General features: G+C 45.8%; 1 protein-coding gene across 6 annotated transcripts in view; it reads right to left on the bottom strand.

Annotated features, from left to right (window-relative positions):
- The window catches only part of LOC129383488 (uncharacterized), a 97,673-nt gene that overhangs the window by 30,097 nt on the left and 44,324 nt on the right, over positions 1 to 23,252 (bottom strand). For 3 of the 6 annotated variants that reach the window (XM_072289691.1, XM_072289693.1, XM_072289692.1), the window contains exons 5-6: positions 22,452 to 22,483; positions 2,870 to 2,934 (exon numbers count right to left, since the gene is read on the bottom strand). In XM_072289691.1, the coding sequence (XP_072145792.1) occupies positions 2,870 to 2,934; positions 22,452 to 22,483 (97 nt within the window). Of the gene's footprint in view, positions 1 to 2,869; positions 2,935 to 4,162; positions 4,240 to 22,451; positions 22,484 to 23,252 lie in introns of all 6 variants that reach the window. The other 3 variants (XR_011895990.1, XR_011895992.1, XR_011895991.1) reach the window with 3 other exon arrangements.

Here is a 23,252-nt window from a genome sequence, read left to right on the forward strand (position 1 = left end):
TGGACCATTTGAAACCTTGGAGCAAGGAGTCCATCATACGCTCAAAGGTGGCAGGGGCGTTGCATAATCCAAACGGCATTACTTTAAATTGGTATAGGCCATCAGGTGTGATGAACGCGGTTTTTTCTTTGTCCATATCGTCAACAGCAATCTGCCAATATCCCGAACGAAGATCAATAGACGAGAAATATCTGGAACCGTGCAGGCAATCAAGGGCGTCGTCTATACGTGGGAGCGGGTAGACGTCCTTTTTTGTAATGCTGTTCAGGTGACGGTAATCTACACAGAAGCGCCACGTGCCGTCCTTCTTCTTAACCAACACCACAGGAGACGCCCAGGGACTCGATGAAGGCTCAATGATGTTTTTATCGAGCATTTTGTTCACTTCATCTTGAATTACTCGGCGTTCCGACACAGAAACTCGATACGGTCGTCGGTGAATAGGCACAGCATCGCCAGTAAGAATGCGATGCTTGACCGCGAGCGTCTGGCCTAAAGGGCGATCGTCAAAGTCGAAAATATCGCGGTAGGACGATAATACTTCGCAAAGGTCTTCAGCCTGCGTAGAGGACAGGTCCGTCGCAACCATTTTCTTTATGTTGGGATCGACGCCCGAGGCTGGCGCGATGGGCATGCTAAGTTCGCGAGATCCATCGGTCGATAACGCTGCCACGTATTGGTCGCCGAGACAATCAATGGTGGCAAGGCAAATACCTTGCGGTAGAATTTGCTTTGCCAATCCAAAGTTACTGACAGGCATGCGAGTGTGGTTCGCAGTAATAGTAACTATACTGTGAGGCACGGTGACGTCATACTGTATTGGGATGTCGGGCAGAGGAGTGACGAGGTACTCGCCATCAGGAACTGGTGGGAAAGACAACAGTTCAATGTAGGCTATGGACTTTGGCGGCAGGCGAAGAAAGCGGGTGGAGCGTAAGCGGCAGTGGGGTGCGTCAGAAGGTTCTGCGAGCATCGGCAACTCGAGGCGAAGGGTACTGGAAGAGCAGTCAATTAGGGCAGAATGGGCGTAGAGAAAATCGAGGCCGAGAATAAGGTCGTGGGGGCAATGAGCAATTACAGTGAAGAGTACAGGAGTGTGGCGGCCGGCGATGCTGACACGTGCCGTACACATGCCGATGATAGGCACAGTACCGCCATCCGCAACGCGGACGACGCGTGCCGAGGCTGGGGTGAGGAGCTTGTTCAGTCGTCGTCGGAAGGCAGCACTCATAATAGAAAGATGTGCTCCTGTATCGATGAGTGCCGTGACAGGATAGCCGTCAACGTCAACGTCAAGAAGGTTTCGGTTCGTGGGTAACGTGAGCAGAGGATTTGAGGGCAGGGTCGACAACGCAGCTTCACCTCCAGAAGCTGCAGTGCCTAGTTTTCCGGCTGGGTGCGGGAGGCGATAGGCGGCGAAGAAAAGCGGCGGGGTTGGGGCGAACGAGACTGGTGGCGTCGAGGTGAGGGCGAGCAGCTGTAGCGAAGGTTCGGAGCAGGGACATCAGCAGTAGTAGGTTCATGGCGGGTGGCATAGGGTACAGAAGGTCCAAAGGTGCGGGAATAAGTGGGGGCGTAAGTCCGAGGAGGTGGTGGCCATCGGTTGCGGCAGTGACGGGCGACGTGGCCGATGCGACAGCAGTGGAAGCAGATCGGCCTGTCATCAGGTGTACGCCATTCGGACGGGTTGCAGCGAGATGTGGCCGAAAAGGACTGCCGGGGACGAGGAGGGCCGCTAGATAACTGGGGAACGCTGGGTCGAGACGTGGAACACACGGTGTTCAGACCCATGTTTTCAAATTCCTGTCTGACGACAGCCTGAATCATCGCAATCGTGGTTGCTGGCAGATCGGGATGCGGCGTGGAGAAGGCTGGCAAAGAGGCGGCCTCGAGTTCGCGGCGAACAATGCGGGTGACGTCGTCAAAGGTGGTGGTCTGACGTGGTCGACCCTCACATGTCGACGTAGCAGCAGTGTTGGGTATGCGCGCAATGTGGTTTGAGATACGGCGGCTCTTAGCCTGTTCAAGGCGACGGCATTCTCTTATAATGGCATCGATAGTCGACACGTTGCCGAAAACAAGCAAATTGAAAGCGTCGTCGGCGATGCCTTTTAGCACATGTGCCACTTTATCTCCTTCGGACATATGATCGTCAGCTTTACGGCATATAGCCAAGACGTCGAGGATGTGGGAAACGTATGGCTCGGTAGGTGACTGAACACGAGATGCAAGAGCCTTTCTCGCGGCAGCCTTGCGCGCAATGGGGTCGCCGAACAGTTCCCGCAGTTTTTCTTTGAAACTGTCCCAACTGGTTATTTCGTCATCATGTGTTTGGTGCCAGACGCGTGGGGTGCCGCCGAGATAAAAGATGACATTGGCGAGCATGATCGTTGGGTCCCACCTGTTATTAGCGCTGGCATGTTCATAGAGCTTGATCCAGTCGTCGACGTCCTGTCCCTCCAGGCCAGAGAACACACCTGGGTCACGATGTTGGGCAACCGTGACGACTGGAGCAGTCGGACAAGCCGAAGCCGTTGCGGAGGCGGGTGCGTCACCGGGAGGCATGGTGACAAGCTCGGTGTGCCGACCACTTCGGAGTTCCGTGGTGAGGACGGGGATCGCTGACCTCCACCAGAAATGTTACGTGTGGAAAGACACAGACGAGAGATGCTATTTACACGCTATTTACACTGGAGCCAGGCAGCCAGGCTGACACTCGCTCGTGCCGAGGGCACCGACCAACTTCTTCGTCGTTCTCGCGGAATCATATCGTAATAATATCATTTCTGCAACAATAGCAGGTAAATATGCTATGCACAAGCAATTTTCAGTTTTATATGACAAATAAGTGACATAAGATCTTATTCACCGATGAAGGCGTTGGCGACAAATAAGACGACGGTTCTCATCTGCTTCACGTGATAGTAGGCGTTCCTGAAAATGAAAGTAATTTCATGAGAAAAATAACTCGATACCCATCAACGGCCATGTAACCTTAGCTGCTTCACGGGGACATTATGCTAAAGCAGTGCAGTTTAATTGTTGGGGCAAATTTAGAGCGCCAATTACTGGAGAATAAAAACCATGGTTAGATTCACATTCTGCTGCACAAAGCAACCGCATGCACCTAAGTTTCTACTAAACACTAACACAGACCCGTTTAAGCAGTTAGCACACATGCGACCGGCATAACGATAGTGTGTGCGTCAAGCATTGTATTACCTCAACGTTTCAAGTCGACTTCTACCTCGCACTGCGGGTTTATTGAACAGCTGGAACTGTAGCGAATCTTGAAGACATTTTTTCTAGAATCCAAACACTAAGGAAGCAAAGCCTTCCAATGCAAAGAAGGGAGCAGAATTATGTGCCCCAAACTCCTCAAAAAACTCGGCGGGTGTTGTTTGTGATTGTCCCTACACTATGACTTCAAGATTAAAAAGAAATTATGGAGTTTTTTCTAGCGGAAAGCACGAACTTATTATGAGGCCCACCGAAGTTGTGGACTCCGGAATAATTTGGACCACCTGGAGCTCCGTAATGTACAGCTAAGTTTAAGTACACGGTTATTTTCGCATTTCACCCCCATCGAAATGCAGCCGCCGCGGTCGGAATTTGATGTTTTCAAGGTCTAAGTGCTACTTAGAAACTTTATATTTTCAAGATCCTCGTCAATCTGTACGGCAATTTGTCATCGGGTTTCTTCATGAATCCTACTAGGTTTCTCCGACAAAGTGCGCGACTAAATTGCAGTGGCGTACTACAACAGAGTACGTTGTAGTAAGCTTGCTCTATAGAAGCCCTAGCATTTAGCACTGAGTATTGCCAAACCTCTACATAACCATTCCTTGTCCAAAATATCGAAATCAAAACGGCCGAGGCATTCGTAAATGCCTAGCTAACTGCGAGAAATTTCACACTCTCTTTTACCAGAATCACAACACTTGCGTTTAAAACTTAATGCAGCTTATATAAACTGCCTGTTAAGGTAGTAAGAGGTAAATAAAATTGCGTGAATGAGCCTTCTCTTGAATTCGATTTGCTTATTGCGGGAAGTGGGGTGGGGTTAGAGATTGGTGTAGCGCGACCTTGAACCACGGAAGAATCAATGCACCGATATCAAATGCATGAAAGCAGTTTATTGCCCTGTAAAGCGAACCTTTACCTGTGGGAGATGCCTTTCGTCTTCCAATCAACATAAAAGAACCTGGTGATTACTATTATCGTGATAAAATCGGAAGTCTGCCAAGAAAGCAAGGAATTCTTTATTTCTTATATTTTTAACTAGTATACCATCAGAACCAAATTCACTTCAAACACTACGCATTACGCAAGTGTTCGTTGAAAACATAAAGGGCCGTACAAAATATCGTGGGACTAAATTATTTTATTAATCTATTTATTTGTAGGTACTGCAATCTCGGTATCGAGGCCATAGCAGGGTGATAAATGATATCAACGAAGCAACAAAGAGTACACAAAAAGAAACAGCAAGGCAATTAGCAGAAGGTTTAACAGACACTTCAAATTCGACGCGCCTCAACGGACTTTGGCTCACATATCATTAGTAAAGTTTTTTCTGTTTATTTATTTCGTCAGAGGTCTCTTGTTGAGACATTACATGAGAGAGTTGGGGGTTAACGGCAAACAAAGATACTACATGTTACAAAGGATTGTTTTCAATGAGCTGTTTCAATGCAGCTGGGTGGATGATAGTGGCAACTTCAGTGGGCAGGCCATTCCAGTCTCATGTTGTGCGCAGAAAAAATTATTGCTCACAAGTCACGGTATTGGCTTGCGGGGAATATATTGTGTTAGAGTGACTGGTGCGGCTAATGCGATGTGCTCTTTTTATTTTAAGTTATTCCAATGGGTGATCGTTCATCAGAAGGAGTATTTGAAACTGTTAATTTTATTGCGTTAGGGCATAATTGTCTGAGTGTCAACACTTTGAGGGGTAGCCAACGTAAAAGGTTAAAATATTTGACGCGTCGCGATTGTAATTACCATTCACTACTTAATGAAGGAATTTAAGCCTGTAGCCCATACTCCTCTCACTAAGTGGAGGGAAACTATTCGTTATTAGTGTGGTTGCAGAACGGCGACCATAAGAGTTGTACCTCACTCTGTGCCTTTTTTCTGTATTTTTTCTAACTTTCCACTGTTTGCTTTAGTGAACGGGTCCCAAATTATTAGATGATATTCTAGCCCGGCGCGGTTAATAGTACTGTAGAAAAGTGTACGCACGTTAGGTGTATCTAGCTTTAGCGTTTGCCCTAAAAGAATAACTTGCGTAAGGCAATGGCTTCAGCAGTGCCTATATGTCTATTCCAGCAGTGTTTGTTAGTAATATGATCATGATTATTTGAACTTGTTGGCACAAGGGCCAGATGTTGCCGAAGAGTGTCAAAGCTACGCTGTGATTTAATAGTAAGCGAATAATGGTGATCGAGACGTCGATGAAACATGCCTGTATAGAGGCAAAAAATATTGGTTGAAAAGTGCCTAAATATATCGTGAGGCTTATAGCGCGTTAAAAAGACAAGGACGAAAGTGAGAGGTGACACGCCTGGGTGTGTCACGTCTCACTTTCGTCCTTGTCTTTTTAACGCACTATAAGGCTCACGATGTCTTACCAACAAGCCCAAATCAGTGCTTTACTGCCTAAATATATTCGTAATAAAACTGGGCAATGATACATGATATATGCTAAGAAGAAACGATGCACTACGAAGAGCTGATATACTATAACATGTACATGCAAGTAGCACTACTGCCTCACCAGGGTCCTTAAGCAAAAGGGCCTTGAAACATGTGCCACACAGGTCGCTACTATTGCAGCATCTGTCTCTGGTGATGTGATGCGCTAAGAATCTCGTTGGCTTATAATATGCCATAAATCGACATGCAGTAAAAAGTTTAAAATTGATTTATGGGCAAGAATTGGCTTTGCTCGAAAAAAAAAACACGGGACGAAGCGGAATGTGGCATCGGTTTGCTCGAGGAAAGTGCATTTTGCGTTCAGTCTCTGCTTCCTGACGCTGCACCAAGACGTGGAGAACGGTCAGCCTCTGGCCACATCTACCACACAAGGGAGACACAATCAGTCAGCAGGTAAGAATCAGTTTCGTATGCGTGCCCTACTCTCAGTCGAGATAAAACGACATGAGCTTGTCGTCTTTTTGTTACCCCAGGCCAATGGTGTAGGTGACGCATCATTAAATGAAATTTATTAGAGGTTTCACGATTCCAGATGGATTGCCAAATGTTTCTCAACTTTTTGTGCAAGAAAGTCTTCAACTCTTTTAGTAGAGCTACAAACTGTCGTGGTTATAAATGTACCAAGTTCGCCTGAAAGTATATTACCTGTTAGGCCTCTCGGCCCTAGGACCAAAAATATTACGATATGTTGGTCAGCTGCATGTATAGTTCGCAGAGAAATCTAGAATTCGTTTATTATTGGAGTCCTATGTTTCCGTAGAGACACTGAATCTCCTACTACATTTGTTTTACAATATTATTTACAGCCGAAAGTATTGTGTTGGTCTCTGCCGTAAAGATGCTCCTCACTGGGCGCAGAACATTGCATTCTGAGGAGGATGACCTGACTACCGTATAGGATACGCCAATAGGTGGCTTTGATCTCTCGGTATAAATCCCGAAAAAGACTGCACCGACCGGAGTTCCAGAACGTACATACGTATGTGCAGCTCTGGAGCACGCTTTGTAACCTAGCAAAATGATGTGTTGCGTTTTATCAGTTGCCACAGCCATGGTACGGAAACACAACCTTGTCGGAGTCATGAATGTATGCGAATGTATACAGTGGGACATTCATTTTTTGGCTCAGCTTACTCACGTGTTGTGAGAACGGCTTAATCATTGAAGGTCGGTTTTGAAATATTGTGGCAGACGTCAAATCATGAACGGTTTTATGACACGGGTGACCAGGATTAGAGTGCGCTTTGAGGAAATATGTGAGAGTTACATACGGTAATGCGATAAAGTTAAGGGCCGAATTTTCGCGGAAAATCCGGTGTCTCCGTCGGCAGCGTTGTTTGTTAGAAAAAAAATCAACACGAGTCACGCATTCCGAACCACGCCGGCCATTGACGTGGCGCATAGGTGTTAAACAACTAAGTGAATTTCTCAACGTGAAATGCCTCAGAAAATTCGTAAAGTACAGCCTGCTGAGTGGGTTGTTCCCTTTCACTTAATTATGTATGCTAGAGACATATAATGATGAACGCTGTCGCGTTCCAGCTCTTAAAGGAGAAGCTGAAGCATCCTCCAAGATTTTTCTTTGCAGCTTGAGTGACAGCTCATTGGATTCAACGCAGAAGCTCGGTATAGGACTTGTTCTGTAGGCGTCTGTGGCCAGGTAACTACCTAAATTCTGAAGCGTATCTAAAATGTTTAATGCAGCCGGAGCCACAAAATGATACACCGCGGAAACATCACACAGACGTGATCCAAAGAGGTTCCTATACAGGTTCATTAGGCAAGCCTTGTTACTGTCCCATACCACGTGGCCAAGAACTTTACGAATGTTGATTATATTCAGTCATTTCCTTTTCGATATTTTAGATGTGGAATGTACGTAAGTTTAAAGTGAAATATGGCATCTAGACATGTGTGCTCTATATTGAAATGTAAGCGCTGACCGTGGAGCTGGATACTCGTCTCTGAGACAACGTCCCTGTTCCTTGTAAAGAGGGCCCAGGATCTCTTCCGGTTGTTCAGCTTAAAACAGTTCTGGGGAGACGAGAGCTGTCAGCAATAGTCAAACGTGCCTACATGGTCGTTCAGCATGATACAGGCATTGCAGATTGTGGCAATATATTAATCGACCTAATACCAACCAGGAAAAACAAAGTATATTTCTCCTTAATGTTTATAGTAAGCCAAGAAACAAACGTCCCAATTTTCGATTACTTCTCCGCAAGACTCTCACTATCACAAAAGGCAGAGCCTTAGTGATTGGGGGGGATTTCAATGCTCAACACGCGGCATGGGGATACAAATTTGAAAACCCAAAAGGCAGACACCTATGGCTAGCCTCACAACAAGAGGGCCTTGCCCTCATCACACACCCGTGAACACCTATGAGGCGTTGGTATTGTATAAGTGCGGACGCTACTCAAGATCTCACCTTTACAAGCACCATCAGGGATGCGATAGGGATTAACCCCCAACCAGATCTAGGTAGCGATTATAACATCATCGAAATCACTATTAAAGCAGGGCCACTCAAATCTAAGGGCAAACAACTACAATGTTGGGCTTCCGGAGAAATTTATCCGCACAGGATGCAATGCTCCAACTTAAACGTCAAATTATATATAACACAAGTCGGAATACCTAAGTTATCCTAGGATTGGACCTATATAAAGCTTTGGCAGTGTTACCCACGAAACAATACTAAACAGAATAAATGAGCTAGGCCTAGACCAGCGAGTATACAGTTATATACGAGACTTCCTTGCCAACAGAAAGGCACACATTAAGAAAGGAGACTTTAACTACGAAGAACTACAGATCGGAAGCGCAGGTACGCCCCAAGGTTCAGTAATATCACCGATGCTGTTCAACCTGGCTCTTATTGGATTACCTGCACAGCTACAGGAAATCGATGGCCTCAATCATATCATCTACGCTGACGATATCACCCTCTGAGTGAGCGATGGCAACGATAGACAGGTTCAAAACACATTACAACGTGCAATAGAAGCAGTTGAACAATATCTAGCAGGAACCGGACTGGCGTGTTCGGCAGAGAAATCTGAGCTCCTCATTTATTTACCATCGCGACGTGGCTGAAAACCACGCAACTACGAGGAACCAACCAATCCGCGAATTCACCTAACTATGGCAGAAGGTACGCCCATACCCAAGGTTGAGAAGATCAGAGTATTGGCCCTCATCATAGAAAGTAACGGCTGCAATGGAGAGACCATACGGAAATTAGACAATATATCATTTCAAATCATGCGGCTACTTAAACGAATAGCGAAGAAACATAGTGGAATGAAAGAAGGCAATCTGACTCAACTAGTCCAAGCGTTCATAATAAGAAGAATAGTATACGTGGCACCGTACCTACGATGGTACTCGTCAGAAAAATACAAATTAGACATCTTAATCAGAAAAATCTACCAGCAAGCAATCGGACTCTCAATGACCACCAGCAACGATAGACTACTGCAGCTAGGTCTCCACAATACATTGGATGAGCTAATCGAGGCACAATAAATAGCACAATACGAACGCCTGTCCAAAACTAAATCAGGTAGGCAAATATTGGATCGCCTACGTATAAGGTATCATACCCAACATGGCGTGAAAGTAGATATGCCCAGACACATCAGAGACATGATAACCATCCTTCCAATACCCAAGAATATGCATTCTACCCACCATCAGGGTAGACGGGAAAGCAGAGCACCATGTGGCTTCACAGGCCTTTTGTACTTCTAAGAAAACTGAGAAGTAATGTTTATGGGAAAACGCATTGCGGATGTTTGCCTCAATGCACACAAGATGGCCGATTGGGAATCGGCCTTCTCGAAAACCACATTAGGTAGGCATCAAACATGTACTTTGCTTCTAGGAAATGAAAAAGACGACAACTTCTATTGTTTTGAGAAAGCTTAGATCGCCAGCTTGTAATCGCTATCGAACGGTAGTTTGTTACGAAGGATGGCTCTTTACCTTGTTTAAAAACTGGGACACGGATAGCTTCTTCACATGTTGCTTGAAGGCATCCGGTTGCCAAATGTTAAGTGTGAGTAAAGCAATTTGTGTATGCATGTACATGTTCTCGATCGTGTCATACATGATCCTGACTGCTCCTGACGCAGAGCTTTTGCAGTCATTGAATGCTGCTCGACGCACGACAATGTGGAATAGATTTATTTATTTATTTATTTATTTATTCATTTCAACGTACCTTACAGGCCCCAACGGAAGCATTGAGTAAGGGCGGCGTCATTGAACAAATCACAAGAGAAAACAGATATATGAGCGCTAAAAAATGTGAGAGCTAAAAGTGTTTATAATGATCACGTGCTTGCAAAACAGTGTGACAAATAAAAGCGTTAAATCAATACAAAGAGTTGTCGGGAAATTATTGAAAAGTACAATTCACGGTAACATAAAAAGTGATGTAACACTCGCGCAAAATAACGTATATAGCGTGAGCACATAAAGCAAACAAAATTGAAACAATAACAATAAAAAGAAAGTCATGACCCATATGTGACACGTATTATGTGACATGACATATGTACAGATGAGTACATTTGTTAAGATGAAGACTGTAGGTTCAGTAGTTGTCTGAATTTATCATTGCTCATTTGAGCGAGAGTGCTGTTAGGAAGCGGATTCCAAAACTGAATGGCTCGTGGTAGAGCCGAGAAGTTAAATGCGTTTGTGTTGCCATAAATGCGAGTGTGGCTTAAATCATGATAAAGTCGTCGTGATGGGCAATACGCGCGTTCCAGTGGCAAGTTTGATGGCTTCATTTGGTGATCATATCCATGGAGCAAGGACAGGAGTGCTATGTCACGTCGGCTACTCAGTGATTGAAGGGAAAGGTCGAGTTTTATTTGAGTAATGCTTGACTGGTAGTTGTAATTTCCGGAAATAAATCGACTAGATCGGTTTTGGATGGCTTCTAACATGCGGATTAAGTATTCATGGTAGGGAGACCATATAGGGGACGCGCACTCAAGCTGAGGGCGTACAAATGATACGAATGCTAATTTACGGATGTTAGATGGGCGATTACGCAAGTTGCGATGAATATACCCAAGAGATTTGGAAGCGCTTGCGCATGTGGTTTCAATGTGAAAGGACCCGGAAAGCCTCGCCCCCCCCCCCCCCCCCCCCAGTGTAAAATTTACGCCGAGATATTTATATGCTGATACCTGAGATATTATATTTCAGTTTATATAATAGCAAAAGCTATGAATTGATATTTTTCGTGTGAATGTCATTAGTTGGCATTTAGATGTGTTAAGTTTCATTTGCCAGACTTCACACCATTTGGTAACGAGATGAAGGTCCTCTTGAAGAATGCGATGATCATCAAGGCTGCGAATTGGTCGATATAATATACAATCATTGGCGAAAACATGCATGCAGGATGTAATGTTATTGGGCAGATCATTGATGTAAATAAAAAAAGGCAAGGGTCCTATTACGCTACCCTGCGGTACACCGCAAATTACATATGCAAGACGTAAAATTATTAATGACTATGAATTGCTGACGATTTGTTAGGAAGTTACGAATCCAGGAGAGCGTTAAGCAGTCTAATTTGAGAATGGTTAACTTGTAAATTAAACGGCAGTGAGCCACACGGTCGAAGGCTTTGGAGAAGTCGATAAAAAAGCAACCAGTTTTAAGATTATGGTCGATGTTAAAATGCAAGTCCGTAGTGAATTCCAGTAACTGCGTTTCACATGACTAGCCTTTCCTAAACCCATGTTGGTTAATAAAGAAAAACTTATTTGATTCCAGATGATGATATATGTGAGATTCAATGATATGTTCAAGCATTTTGCAGGAAATACTTGTCAATGATATTGGAAGATAATTTTCTGGGGAATTCTTGCTGCCACTTTTGTGTACTGGTATCACTTTTGCAATTTTCAAGTCTAAGGGAAGCTGGCCTGATGATAACGACTGGCGGAAAATAATGCATAAAATTTGTTAGATAGCGTGACTGTATTCTTTAAAATTTTTGAGTTAATATTATCGACACCGGAAGAAGTAGTCAACTTAAGGTTAATTATGAGACCTGTGCTACCATCATCTGTTATATGGATGGATTGCATGTACTGGTTATCTATATCAGTGACTTCCGGCAGGAATAAATGGTCTTCTATTGTGAATATGGATGAAAAAAATGCATTGAAGACGACTGGGCATTCCTTGTCACTGATTGGAGCTTGATTACCATCACTTTGTGAAATGTAATGCGAGCCACTATTAGGTGAAATCGCCTGCCAGAATTTTTGGGGGTTGTTATTAAGTAGTGAAGGTAGATCTTGCGAGTAGTATTTTTCTTTAGCATCTCTTAAAGATGAGCAGTAAACTTTCAAAAACGAGCTATATTTATCCCATACCACGGGTGAGTTTGTACGCTTTGCAGTTGCGTATATCCTTTTCTTCTTGTTTCTTAGCCGTCGAAGGTACTTGGTGAACCAAGGGTTCTGTCTATCGCCTGTTATTCTGATTTGGGGGATATACGTTTCCACTAAAGCACACAGCTTTTATTTAAACAGAAGCCAGTTTTCATTGAGTGACCGAGCAGAAAACGAAGCTGAAAAGGTGCCAGAAAGAAATGTCTCAAGGTTTTTGTTAATATTGCCATAGTCTCCTGTGTTGTAATCACGGATGGTTTGTTTGAGACACCTGTAAATTTCAAGTGGATGTTAAGAGTAAGTTGTACTAGCTTGTGATCGCTGAAGCCGTCTAAGCAAACCACTTCACCAACTGTTTCAGGGGCGTTAGTGAAAACTAAATCTAAAATGTTTGTGCCACGGTTGGGCTGGGGTAATTATTTGGAATAAATTGAAATCTAACATTAAAGAAATGAACTCCATTGATGTATGACAAGAGGCTTATAGGTTAATCCAGTCTATCAAAGTAAAATTAAAGTGGCCAAAAAAATGGACGATATCAGCTTGACAGAGCTCAAAGGCTTTAGAAGTACTGTTGCGCAGTTCGACAAGAAAGTGCTGGTTTGTATCCGGAGGGCGACAACAACATCCTATGAGTAGCTTGTTTCTGCGGGTTTGACATTCAGGCCATACAATCTCAATACTGGAATCTACGGTTGCATAGATTGTTTGCTCTGCATTTGCGGTCCAGTGCCTTGAGTTTTACAATTTTTTGTACTTAAAGAATATAGGTGAATAGTGCGCGGAGCTAGCTAGATACCCCAAATGTTTACCAAGGGCGTCTGCCTGGTCATTCGACCTGTTTCATTGAATATTTACCAAGCCTGGCGGATGCAGTTGATCCCCTTGAGCCTTCAGAGTGCATTCCATACTTTCATTTCTTAGGTACACGAATCGATTTACGAAAGAAACATCTCCTAGCTTGCTCTCCTAGCCTGCCGTCGCGTGTGCCTACCCTCTGATTTAGAGTGTTTAAATTCAACGATGTATCCTGCAGTTGGTTACCGGCACAGAATGTCCCATGCTTTGTTCTTCTACTTTCGAGCTTGTCTGCAGTCATGGTTCCAGAAGGGGAACTGTCTTCCACTTGAACGACCTTTTGTTGGAGGGATGAACTTTTCAGCTGCATCACTAACAAAAGCGATAAAATATTATACAACATGATCTACACTAATAATAATTGTAAGATCTCGTGATAAGGTGGATTTGTCAAAACATTTCCAATCGGCTGAGGCTAGTTTCCAGTGAAGGACATGCGCAGGAGAGTCATGTCATGTTGCCACGCTTAGGGTTACTGCAAAGTCGTCACTTACAAATGTATTTTTGATAACATTTCATTCTAAGTCAAGCAAATGAGAGCCAGAGCCAATCGGCAGGTCGACTAGTGAATATGAAGTATGATGCAGACTGTAGTACGTTGGTTCGTTATTGAAGAGGCACGCACCAGAGTTGACAAGAAAGTTTTCTATGATTAGACCTCTCGGGTCACATCGCGAGTCTCTCCAGCAGGTGTTCTGAGCGTTGAAATCACCCAGAAGTATGTAGGGTTCCGGAAGCTGATCAATGAGGTTATAGAAATCTGTTTTACCGAGATGATTAATTCTGGCATATGTGTGGAACATACAGTGATCAATTTAAAAAAAGAGCTGCATGAACTGACACTGCCTTAAGGGCCCGGTAAAGTGTCACAAGTTGAGAACCAACAAATTTGTCATTAACTATTTCTACACCGCCTCAAAATGCACAGTGTCCTATCAGTGTCTGCGGAAAATCTCGTATTTCCCAAGGAAGTTCTTCTGTGTGGATTTAAGGTTTGTCTCTTGAAAAAACAACATCTTTGTATTCAACCTGTGTATGATTTCTTGAACCACATTGCAGTTGTGGGGGAGTCCTCTGAAGTTCCACTGTAATATTTCTGTATCCATGATTAAGGGTTTCTTAGTAAATCAGAATCCTAAAGATTTATACGGCTCTACTTATCGAAGAACGAAGTGAGCCGAGGGTGTGTGCCAAACCATAATCCCAAATGTTACCCAGGACATAAGTGTGCGAGGGAGTGAATTTCTCGGCCGCATAATTCTGCAAAACACTAGCAAAAATAATTAACTTATGTGGTAAGTATCACGGCTGTAGCGCTCTATGACTGCGCCACCGCTTGGGAAACGGCACTTTCTCTGGGTAAGAATGCGGGCGACTTGCTTGCGACGATGAATTGTAATACGTTAAGTGATCAGGGGTGATAGAGCGAGAAACCGATGACGCACAAAAGAGAGTGATGCCGGGCATATAACTTAGCTACGAGATCGAATGGACGAGCCCTAGAACACACCAGCAAAGCCACACGCGCGAAATCTTACGCGCCGTTGAAACAAAGTACAAAAAGAAAGCAGTCATTCAGATCAGTACATGACGGCTGACGTAGAAGAAAAAGAACGAAGAAGAAAAGGGGAGGGGGAGACCCTGAAACAACGTGGTGGTGCTGGGACGCAAGAGAGAAGGGCAGAATTAAGCATACACTGGGGCGTACACTGGAAGTGGGAGTGAGCCGTCTGGCCATGTGCCCCACCTTCCTGACTGCAACCGACAGAACCTGTCCTGTCCAACCTCTTAAAACCAGTACAAGGTCCCATATCCTCACTGCCTGGAGTCAGCTTAAGGAGCGACCAGTACCTTCCGTTGACGATGGCTCGGCGTTCATTGCCTGCACGACGATTTGCCCGAACTGTTATGAGCCACACCCCACTCTTATTACATTCTGCTTGCACATTCAGACTCCCCTAAAAATTATATGCTTTGCATTGAAGAGACAGTTTGACTTTATTATGTGATATCTTGACCTATTAATGACAGTATTCACTATAAACAGTGCTGTGTGTTTATTTTTCCTCTGGTTGTGTACGTTTTTTCCGCTTTTATATAGAAATGTACACACTTCCTTCACTAATGAAATCGAACAATCTCATCGCTCATTTGAGTTTACAAACATCGATACAGATACTCTTCCAAGTCACTTTCCTTAATCGAGCGACGACAAATTGGCGTATGCGACAGGACGTCAGCATTTGATACCCAGTTGTTTTCGAGAAAAAAGGAAAAGGGGAAAAATGAGCACACGGTAGATAATGGCTCTCGTAGAACTCATGAGGCTGGAAGGAGCGTAACTGCAAGCACGGTTCGATGAATGAGAGGCGTGAGCTCGCGAGGAAGGAGCAGCGGAGGGAGAGAGAGAGAGGTGAAGAAGGACGAAGTGGAACTGGAGGGCCGCAATATACAGTTTGGAAAGTCGCAGAAACGGAGGACCATAGTGGAGGACCATAGTGGAAAGACAACTCAGCAACGCTTGGAAATGGAAGAACTGTGCCTGAGTAGCCGAGACTGGTGTCGCGGAGCCAATGGTGGTTGATTCTGGGCTCAAGAAAGTGCGTATTCCGTGGTGTATCCTCACAATTCTGTACTGGTTCCTAACGAGGACTGAGGCGACCTTGGCGCCTATGTGAAGAGGTTCAACAGGGGGGCCGAAAGTCAAAACTGGCATCGGAAAAAGTGGGCAACGGCTCTTAGTTAATGTCTAGATGGCAAAGACCTGGAAGTATTTGGGTGATTGTCGCCTGGTGACTTCCAGGAACACGACAAAGTTAAGTTGGCATTGCTCCAGCGTTTTCGTTTCACGGGTGAAGATTAAGAAGAAATTCCAGAAGAGTAAGCCTCAAGATGACCAAAGTAGAAGGGAGTATGCCATAAGGCGCTTCAGCTTTTTCGACCAGTGTGTACAAATTTCCTAGACAGGGTTTGACATTTGGTCGGTATGTGACTCAATTGTGGCCTATCAATTCCTCACCAACTGTCACAGTCAGCTGTGCTCTTCTTACTGGATAAGTGCAAGACTCTAGAATCCATGACAGAAGTAGCTGATATTTTCCTGGAGGCAAAGACTATGAAACTTGCTAACAGTTCGAGACAACAATGAGAATACAAGCATGAAGGAAAAAGCAGATAATACGTGTTCAAAAGCGGAGATTGGATTTTTTGTTTGTGGTTGTGCGGGACACAAGGCATCTGACTGCCGCAATGAGTTAAATGAGCTATAGTTCCCATACTGTCATAAAACTGGACATCAAAATAAGAGTAGTATGTTAAAAACAACAGCGCATCAAGGCCAGCTACTTCTTTACTGTTCTTACTACAGGTTGCGACCAGTCCGCACCAACCTGCTTATTATTGAGACACCTTAAAACAACACGACGACATCACTGCTATAGCGAAGATGCAACCGCTATCTAAAACACGTCACAGGCTGGTTTCGCCAGGCGAAGTCAATGGAGAGAGTGTAGTGGGAAATCTACCTTGGTCGCGTGAGGCCCCTAGCCACAACGACTCTTGAAAATTTCTTCCTCGACATGAATCCAATACGAGGGAGGTTCACTCTGTGGACAAAGGTAACCACCCAAATTATGTTCTGGTTGCGAAGATTGCGAAGAACGTGCGAAGGTTGCCGTCACCTAAAATTGTTTGGTCACGTCTGTGAAGTCAGTGAAGAAGTACGGTTACCTACGTCAATTACTCACAGAGAGCCATGACCATCAGAAGGAAATTCATAGAAGAGTAAAAATGGGTTGGATCGCATACGGCAGACATTGTCGACCCCTGATTGGAAGCTTACCAGTCTCATTGAAAAGGAAGGTGAACAATCAGTGCATTTTACCGGTACTCAGATATGGGGCAGACACTTAGAGACTGACAAAGAAGCTTGAGAACAAGTTAGGGACCGCGCAAAGAGCGATGGAACGAAGAATTTTAAGCATAACATTAAGAGACAGAAAGGGAGTGGTTTGGATCAGAGAGCAAACAGGTATAGACAATATTCGAATTGACAATAACCTTTAAAAAAATGGAACTGGCGAGGCCAGGTTAGATAACCGTTGGACCATTAAGGTTACCGAATGGGTGCCAAGAGAAGCAAAGCGCAGTCGGGGACGGCAGAAAACGAAGTGGGGCGATGAAATGAGGAAATTCGAGGGCGCTAGTTGGAATTGGTTGGCGCAGGCCAAGGATAATTAGAGATTGCAGGGAGAGGCCCGCGCTTGCAGTGGACATAAGAGATGATGATGATGATGATGAAGTCTTACAATTGACTCATGAGAATGAAGTGTCTAGACACTAGGGCATCAAAAAGGGGGGAGGCGATAAATCGCGTTCTTGGGGCATTCTATTGGCCTTGCGTACAAGACGTCCACATATATGTCAGATCTTGTGACGCCTGTGAGAGGATTTTGAGAAAAGGCAAGGCGGGCAAGGTGCCTATTGGACGGATGCTGTGGATTGACACCCTTTTTGAACGTGTTGCCGTGGACATGATTGAACGTTTAACTCCCACTCACACAAGGGGTCATCGATGCGTTCTCAGTATTGCGGATTTTTCGACTCGCTACCCAGATGTTGTACCTTGACAGCAATCCAATCAGCTACAGTTGCGGAAAGACTTGTCGAGATATTTTCTCCTATTTGATTCCCACGCGATCTTCTGTGCGACCAAGCTTCGTGTTTTACATCGGATATTATGAAGGAAGTCGATGAATTATCGGAAATGAAGCAGCCTAGTTGCACTCCGTGTCATCCACGCGTAACGGGATGGTCGCGAGTTCAATGGAACGTTGAAACAGATGTTCTTGAAGCTCGTCTAATAACAGCCAAAACTTGGGATCGCTTGCTTGTGTTTTTTGTTTGCATATCGTGAAGCCTCACTAGGGAGCCCTGCGTTTTCACGTTTTGTGCTCATTTAAGGCCGGTAAATACGTGGTCCTCTGAGCTTATTGAAGGAACAGTGGACTGAGCAGCAAGAAAATGAAAGAACTAAGACACCGTGAGCATATGTCTTCCATATAAGAGAACCCCTAGAGCAGGCATTAAGCTGGCATAACACAGGTTGATCCGAACACATAAGTGCCAAAGAACCATTAGACCCCCTCAGTAATTAACAAGAACTCGAAGTAGGCAACTGTACCCCGATTTGGCTTCCCAGAAGTAATAACAAATTACAAATGCCCTGGAAAGGGCCGCTTCTTGTCACAAGAAAGAAAACGATTACAATTATTGGCTATGCCTGGGATCAAGACAAAGAGCTTTTCATATCAGCATGCTGAAAAAGTATGAAGAATGACACCAGGCAAAGCTTCCTCAGATATCTTCTTTTGTGCTGGTCGAGAAAATTGAGTTCGAGAAGATATTACAGTATCTCGTAAGAGAGAAACACATGAACAGCAGTGTTGTGGTGAAGCCTCGCATTAGAAGAATATTCGTTTAGGGTACAGTGGAAAACGGCAAGAACGATCCTGATTCCGAAACCGGGCAAACCACAGGACATTGGCAACTTGCGTCCCATCTCGCTGACGTCCTGCGTGGGCAAGGTGCTGGAGCACGTGGTCGCCAACTGGTGGCAGGAATACCTAGAGAAGGAAGGCCTCTATTCTGATACGATGACCGGCTTCTGGCGCAGACTCAGCACACAAGAGGCCATGTTGCAACTCAAACAAGAAATCATCGAGAACAAGACAGCAAAGTAATTGTAGGTCTCGATTTACAAAGTGCATTCGACAAAGTCAAACACTCAGCCATATTAGCACAAGTATCAAGACTCAACGTGGAGGTAACGAGCTACAATTATATTCAAGACTTCTTGACCAACCGCACGGTGGAACTGCACGCCGGAGACCTCAAGCTCCCCGAACACAAGCTCGGCAGTATGGGTACTCCACAGGGTTCGGTCATCTCGCCGTTGCTCTTTAACCTCGTCATGATCGCGGTAGCGAGGGCAGTAGCGGGGACCGGCGTCCGGCATACGATGTACGCCGACGACATTACCCTGTGGGCGGCCGGCGACACCGACGCCAGCATCGAGCAACAGCTGCAAGCGGCGGTTAACGCCATCGAGCAGCACCTTGATGGCACAGGCCTAATGTGCTCGCCTGCCAAATCCGAGCTGTTCGTCCTCACACCGCTTCGACCGGGACGGAAGCGCGCTCCCCTTCGGGGGTGTGATCACATCAAGATTGTGACTGCATCGGGGCAACGCATCCCCGAAGTTCCCAAGATCAGCGTCCTGGGCCTGCTGCTCAACAAGAGCGGCCGCAACGACGAGACCATCAACAAGCTTACCACCAAGGCAAAGGACGCCATCCGGCTCATACACCGAGTCTCTACACGACGGGCGGCATGCGTGAAGACAGTCTCGTGCGCCTTGTCCAGTCGTTCGTGATCAGTCACATCGCCTACGTTGTGGCCTACCTCAACTGGCACGTCACTGACAGGACCAAGATCAACAAGCTGATCAGACGAGCTTACAAGACGGCGCAGGGCTTAATGGAGACTACGAGTAGGGCTCGGCTCCTGCAGCTCGGCGTTCATAACACCCTAGAAGAAATAGCCGTGGTGCAGCTCACCGCGCAATTCGAGCGCCTCTCTACCACCAAGACGGGGCGCAGTATACTTACGTCCCTGGGTTACAACCCCCAAGCTCCCAGCCGGCAACCCTGTGAGATCAGAGATGAGGCGCGGGCCCACATTTACGTGGACCCCATCCCGAAGAACATGCACCCAGAGTACAACCAAGAACGGCGGCAGGCGCGGGCCAAGGCCCTCACCGAACAACACGCCCTAGACCCGCACGCCCGGTACGTGGACGCCGCGGAATAGAAGCGGGAAGGCTTCGCGGCAGTGGTCGTGCGGCGGCTACCGGCACCAAGACAACGGCAGCGAGCGTGCGGTACACGAACACCACAGACGCTAAGGAGCTTGCCATCGCTCTGGCGATCACCGAGGCCAAGTGTCGCACCGTGCTCAGCGACTCGAGGAATGCCGTGCGCAACTTTGCCAAGGGGCAATATGCGCGCCGGCGGCCGCCATCATCGGGAAGCTCCAACTTCAAGACCGCGGCAGCACCGTCCGTATCAAGTAGTTCCCGGCGCACGCCGGCGAGTGTGCATCCTCACCGAACCACAACGAGACGGCCCATTCGGCGGCGCGAGCGCTTACTTTCCGCGCCCCCGAGAGTGACCGTTCCGTGTGGTGGTTCGAAACCAAAGTAACCGAAGTAACGAAGTGTTACCGCTTAGCTCGACGGACAATGCCGCCTCCCCACCCGGCACTCCGTCGGGAGGAGGCCGTAATCCTAAGGCAAATACAGACCGCGTCACTCCTCGCCCCCGCACTGCTGCACGTGCTTCACCCAGAGCTCTATCCGAGTGGGCTGTGCGGTGTTTGTGCAGCGGGTCCGGCGGACCAATGGCACATCATGTGGGACTGTGCCAGGTTCCCGACGGCAGCTACCTCCAGGACTTACCGCCCGAACTTCAATGTGCACTGCAGTCTGCAGACAAGGACTCACAACTATGGGCCGTCCAGCAGGCCCGGGGTGCGCTCGGAAATCACAAGCCTCTTGAGCCACTACAAACGGGCCCAACTGGGCTAGTGCAGATAGGGTATAACCCCGGGTCGACGCTTGGCCAGCGTCACGACGCGTTAAACCGTCGTTTGCCGGCACTTTATTAAAGTTATCCCTATCCTATCGTTTAGGGTACAGCACATTATATGGACCGATAAATGTTCATGTCGCATTAAATGAGTCGGTTATGAGCATGCAATCTATAGTAGTTGTCGCATGTCAACTTGACTTTCATTTGCTTTTGAGCGTGTGTGCGTGGCCTTGTTCACAATGCTTCGCTCATGGCGAACACCAGCTTACGTTTTGTCGCGCACTCAAATGCAGTTTATTTTTCTTCGAAAGACGATTTTTTTCTTCGAAAGGAGGACCCGTATGTTCAGTAATCAGGGACTAAGAGTACGCGAAACCAGCAGTATTCATAAAGGGAGTGTAGTGCGGCAGCTTAGCATCCAGAACGAACGGATGAGTGCAAGATAACAACGACGAAGATGCCACGCATGCGAAACCTCATGTACCGTCGGAACAAAATATCACGAAAAAGGTTACCATTAAGTGCGGTACACGATGGTTGTCGTAGAAGAAAAAGAGGAGGAGGGGAGAAAGAGACCCTGGAATGACATGGTGGTACCTCGACGGAAGAAGGACGAACCTGAGAAAGCAGCCTCCTCCTGGAGCGCGAGTGAGCTGTCGGGCAGTGGGCCCGAGCTACCAGATTCCTACCGGTAGAACCTGGACTGCCCAACCTTCTCAACCCAGTATAAGGTCCCACTTGGCGACTACCCGGAGTTATCTGAAGAAGCGACCAGTACCTTCCGTTGACAACATCTCAGCGTTCTTCACGTGCGCAACCATGTGCCCGAACTGTTTGAGGCGCACCCCGCTCCCTTTCCAGTGTTCCTGTATATTCGGGCTAACAACTATAGTGTTTGCATTACAGTGACCGTTTGACCTTCTTATTCGATGTCTGCTCTAGTTATTGAGAACTGTTTTTATTATTGGGAATGTAGTGTGTCTAGTTCACCTTCGTTTTGTGTACGTTTTATTTCCGCTTTCTATATCCAGATACGCATTCTTCCTTCACTGATTCAATAAAGCGCTGTCATAATCCGTGCGACTAGTAAACAAGGACACAGATATTATTTCAAGGCGCTTGCCTTAATCGAACCATGACAAGAAGCTAAATATCAACTTCTTCCTCAACTAGTTGAGGGTTACACTTGTGTCTTTTTTTTTCCTTCATTCTCCCAATTTTGTTGCGCAGTTATTAGGAAGAGTGGGAGAAGTGCCAAAGTAAGGAAAACAGCAGCGGATCTCGATAGGTTTACGTCTGTTGTAGTAAATAAAGTCCGAGATAAAAGATTCACTGAAGGTTGCGGGTTTCTTATATACCTACGAAGCTAATGCTTGCAATATGTCTCTTCAGCACGTTTACCGAGTTTGTTTCCACAGGTAGCAAGCTATCTTTTACCATACAAAATGCATTATTAAGTTGTTACGTTTAGTTTAGCTTACTACCACCTAATTTGAAGATCAGTTCAAGCTAGGAAACTTATAAAAAGTATATGTAGCACCGATACTGCGTGAAAGGTTCTGACAATAAGCGTACTGACGACTTGTTCTTTCAACCCAGCACGCTGAGGCAAGTTAGCCGCTAACAATGTGGTGTGATATCATAATACCACGAGCATAGATTAGTGCCATTAGGCAAAACTCAAATTTTAAAGAACATACAAGGAAGGTTTTCGCATATATGCTGCCATCCCTTTCATTCGAATACAAAAATGCTCCGTGTTATGTACACAGCGAGCAAAGAAAACCATAATACATACCGGTACAGCCGGATTCCGCGTATTCTCTGGCCCTACGATCAAAAATATGAAACCAAAGGAAAATAATAAAAAAATGCACATATGCCCCCGATTTTTAATTTCTTCTGAACGTATGAAATGCACTCTATTTCCACTAATGTCGTTGTGAGCTCTAAGGCAAAAAAAAAACATATTTGCAGGCCTTGGGCAACCACGCTTTTCAACAACTACAATAATTTCTAAAGGTCCAATACATTGGTATACATCTCTTTAGAAAAACACTAGACAGTAATGTTTTTACGGGAAAATACCACAAAGGGTTCGTATACAAAATTTACATAGTGACACCTAGTGGCACCACTGGAACAAAGATGCCTGACCGAGGTGCAACTCGTCCTTTTCTCCTCTGCTGTCAACATATTCTGTTTCATCTGCGACATAGGTAGTGAATAATTTTACACTACGGCGGTGAAAGCCCCTGCTCGGTGGTGTCGAAACACGACGGCATGAAAAAGGTTCACTGCCCACAGGGTTCATCTGTATCTGGGACCTAACAGTGCTTCAGGCGGACGACGTCACCGATGTCAGTGCGGCATTGAGCCAATGCGGACCAAGAAACTGGACCGACTTCATAAGTTACATTAGTCACTTAGCGGCCATTCAATATGGGATTGTGTACGGGAACAGCAGCTTTTCAGAAAGCCATTCACGGCGCGCTGGACTTCACAGGAGGGCAAGGTACCAAGGGGCGAAGTGGTATTCTTGTGATGCCTATTCTACAGAGGTTGCTGATGGGTGTGCGACTCACTGAATCGAGAGCCG

The sequence above is a fragment of the Dermacentor andersoni genome, chromosome 8 (assembly GCF_023375885.2).
Source record: "Dermacentor andersoni chromosome 8, qqDerAnde1_hic_scaffold, whole genome shotgun sequence".
NCBI classification, from domain to species: Eukaryota; Metazoa; Arthropoda; class Arachnida; order Ixodida; family Ixodidae; genus Dermacentor; species Dermacentor andersoni.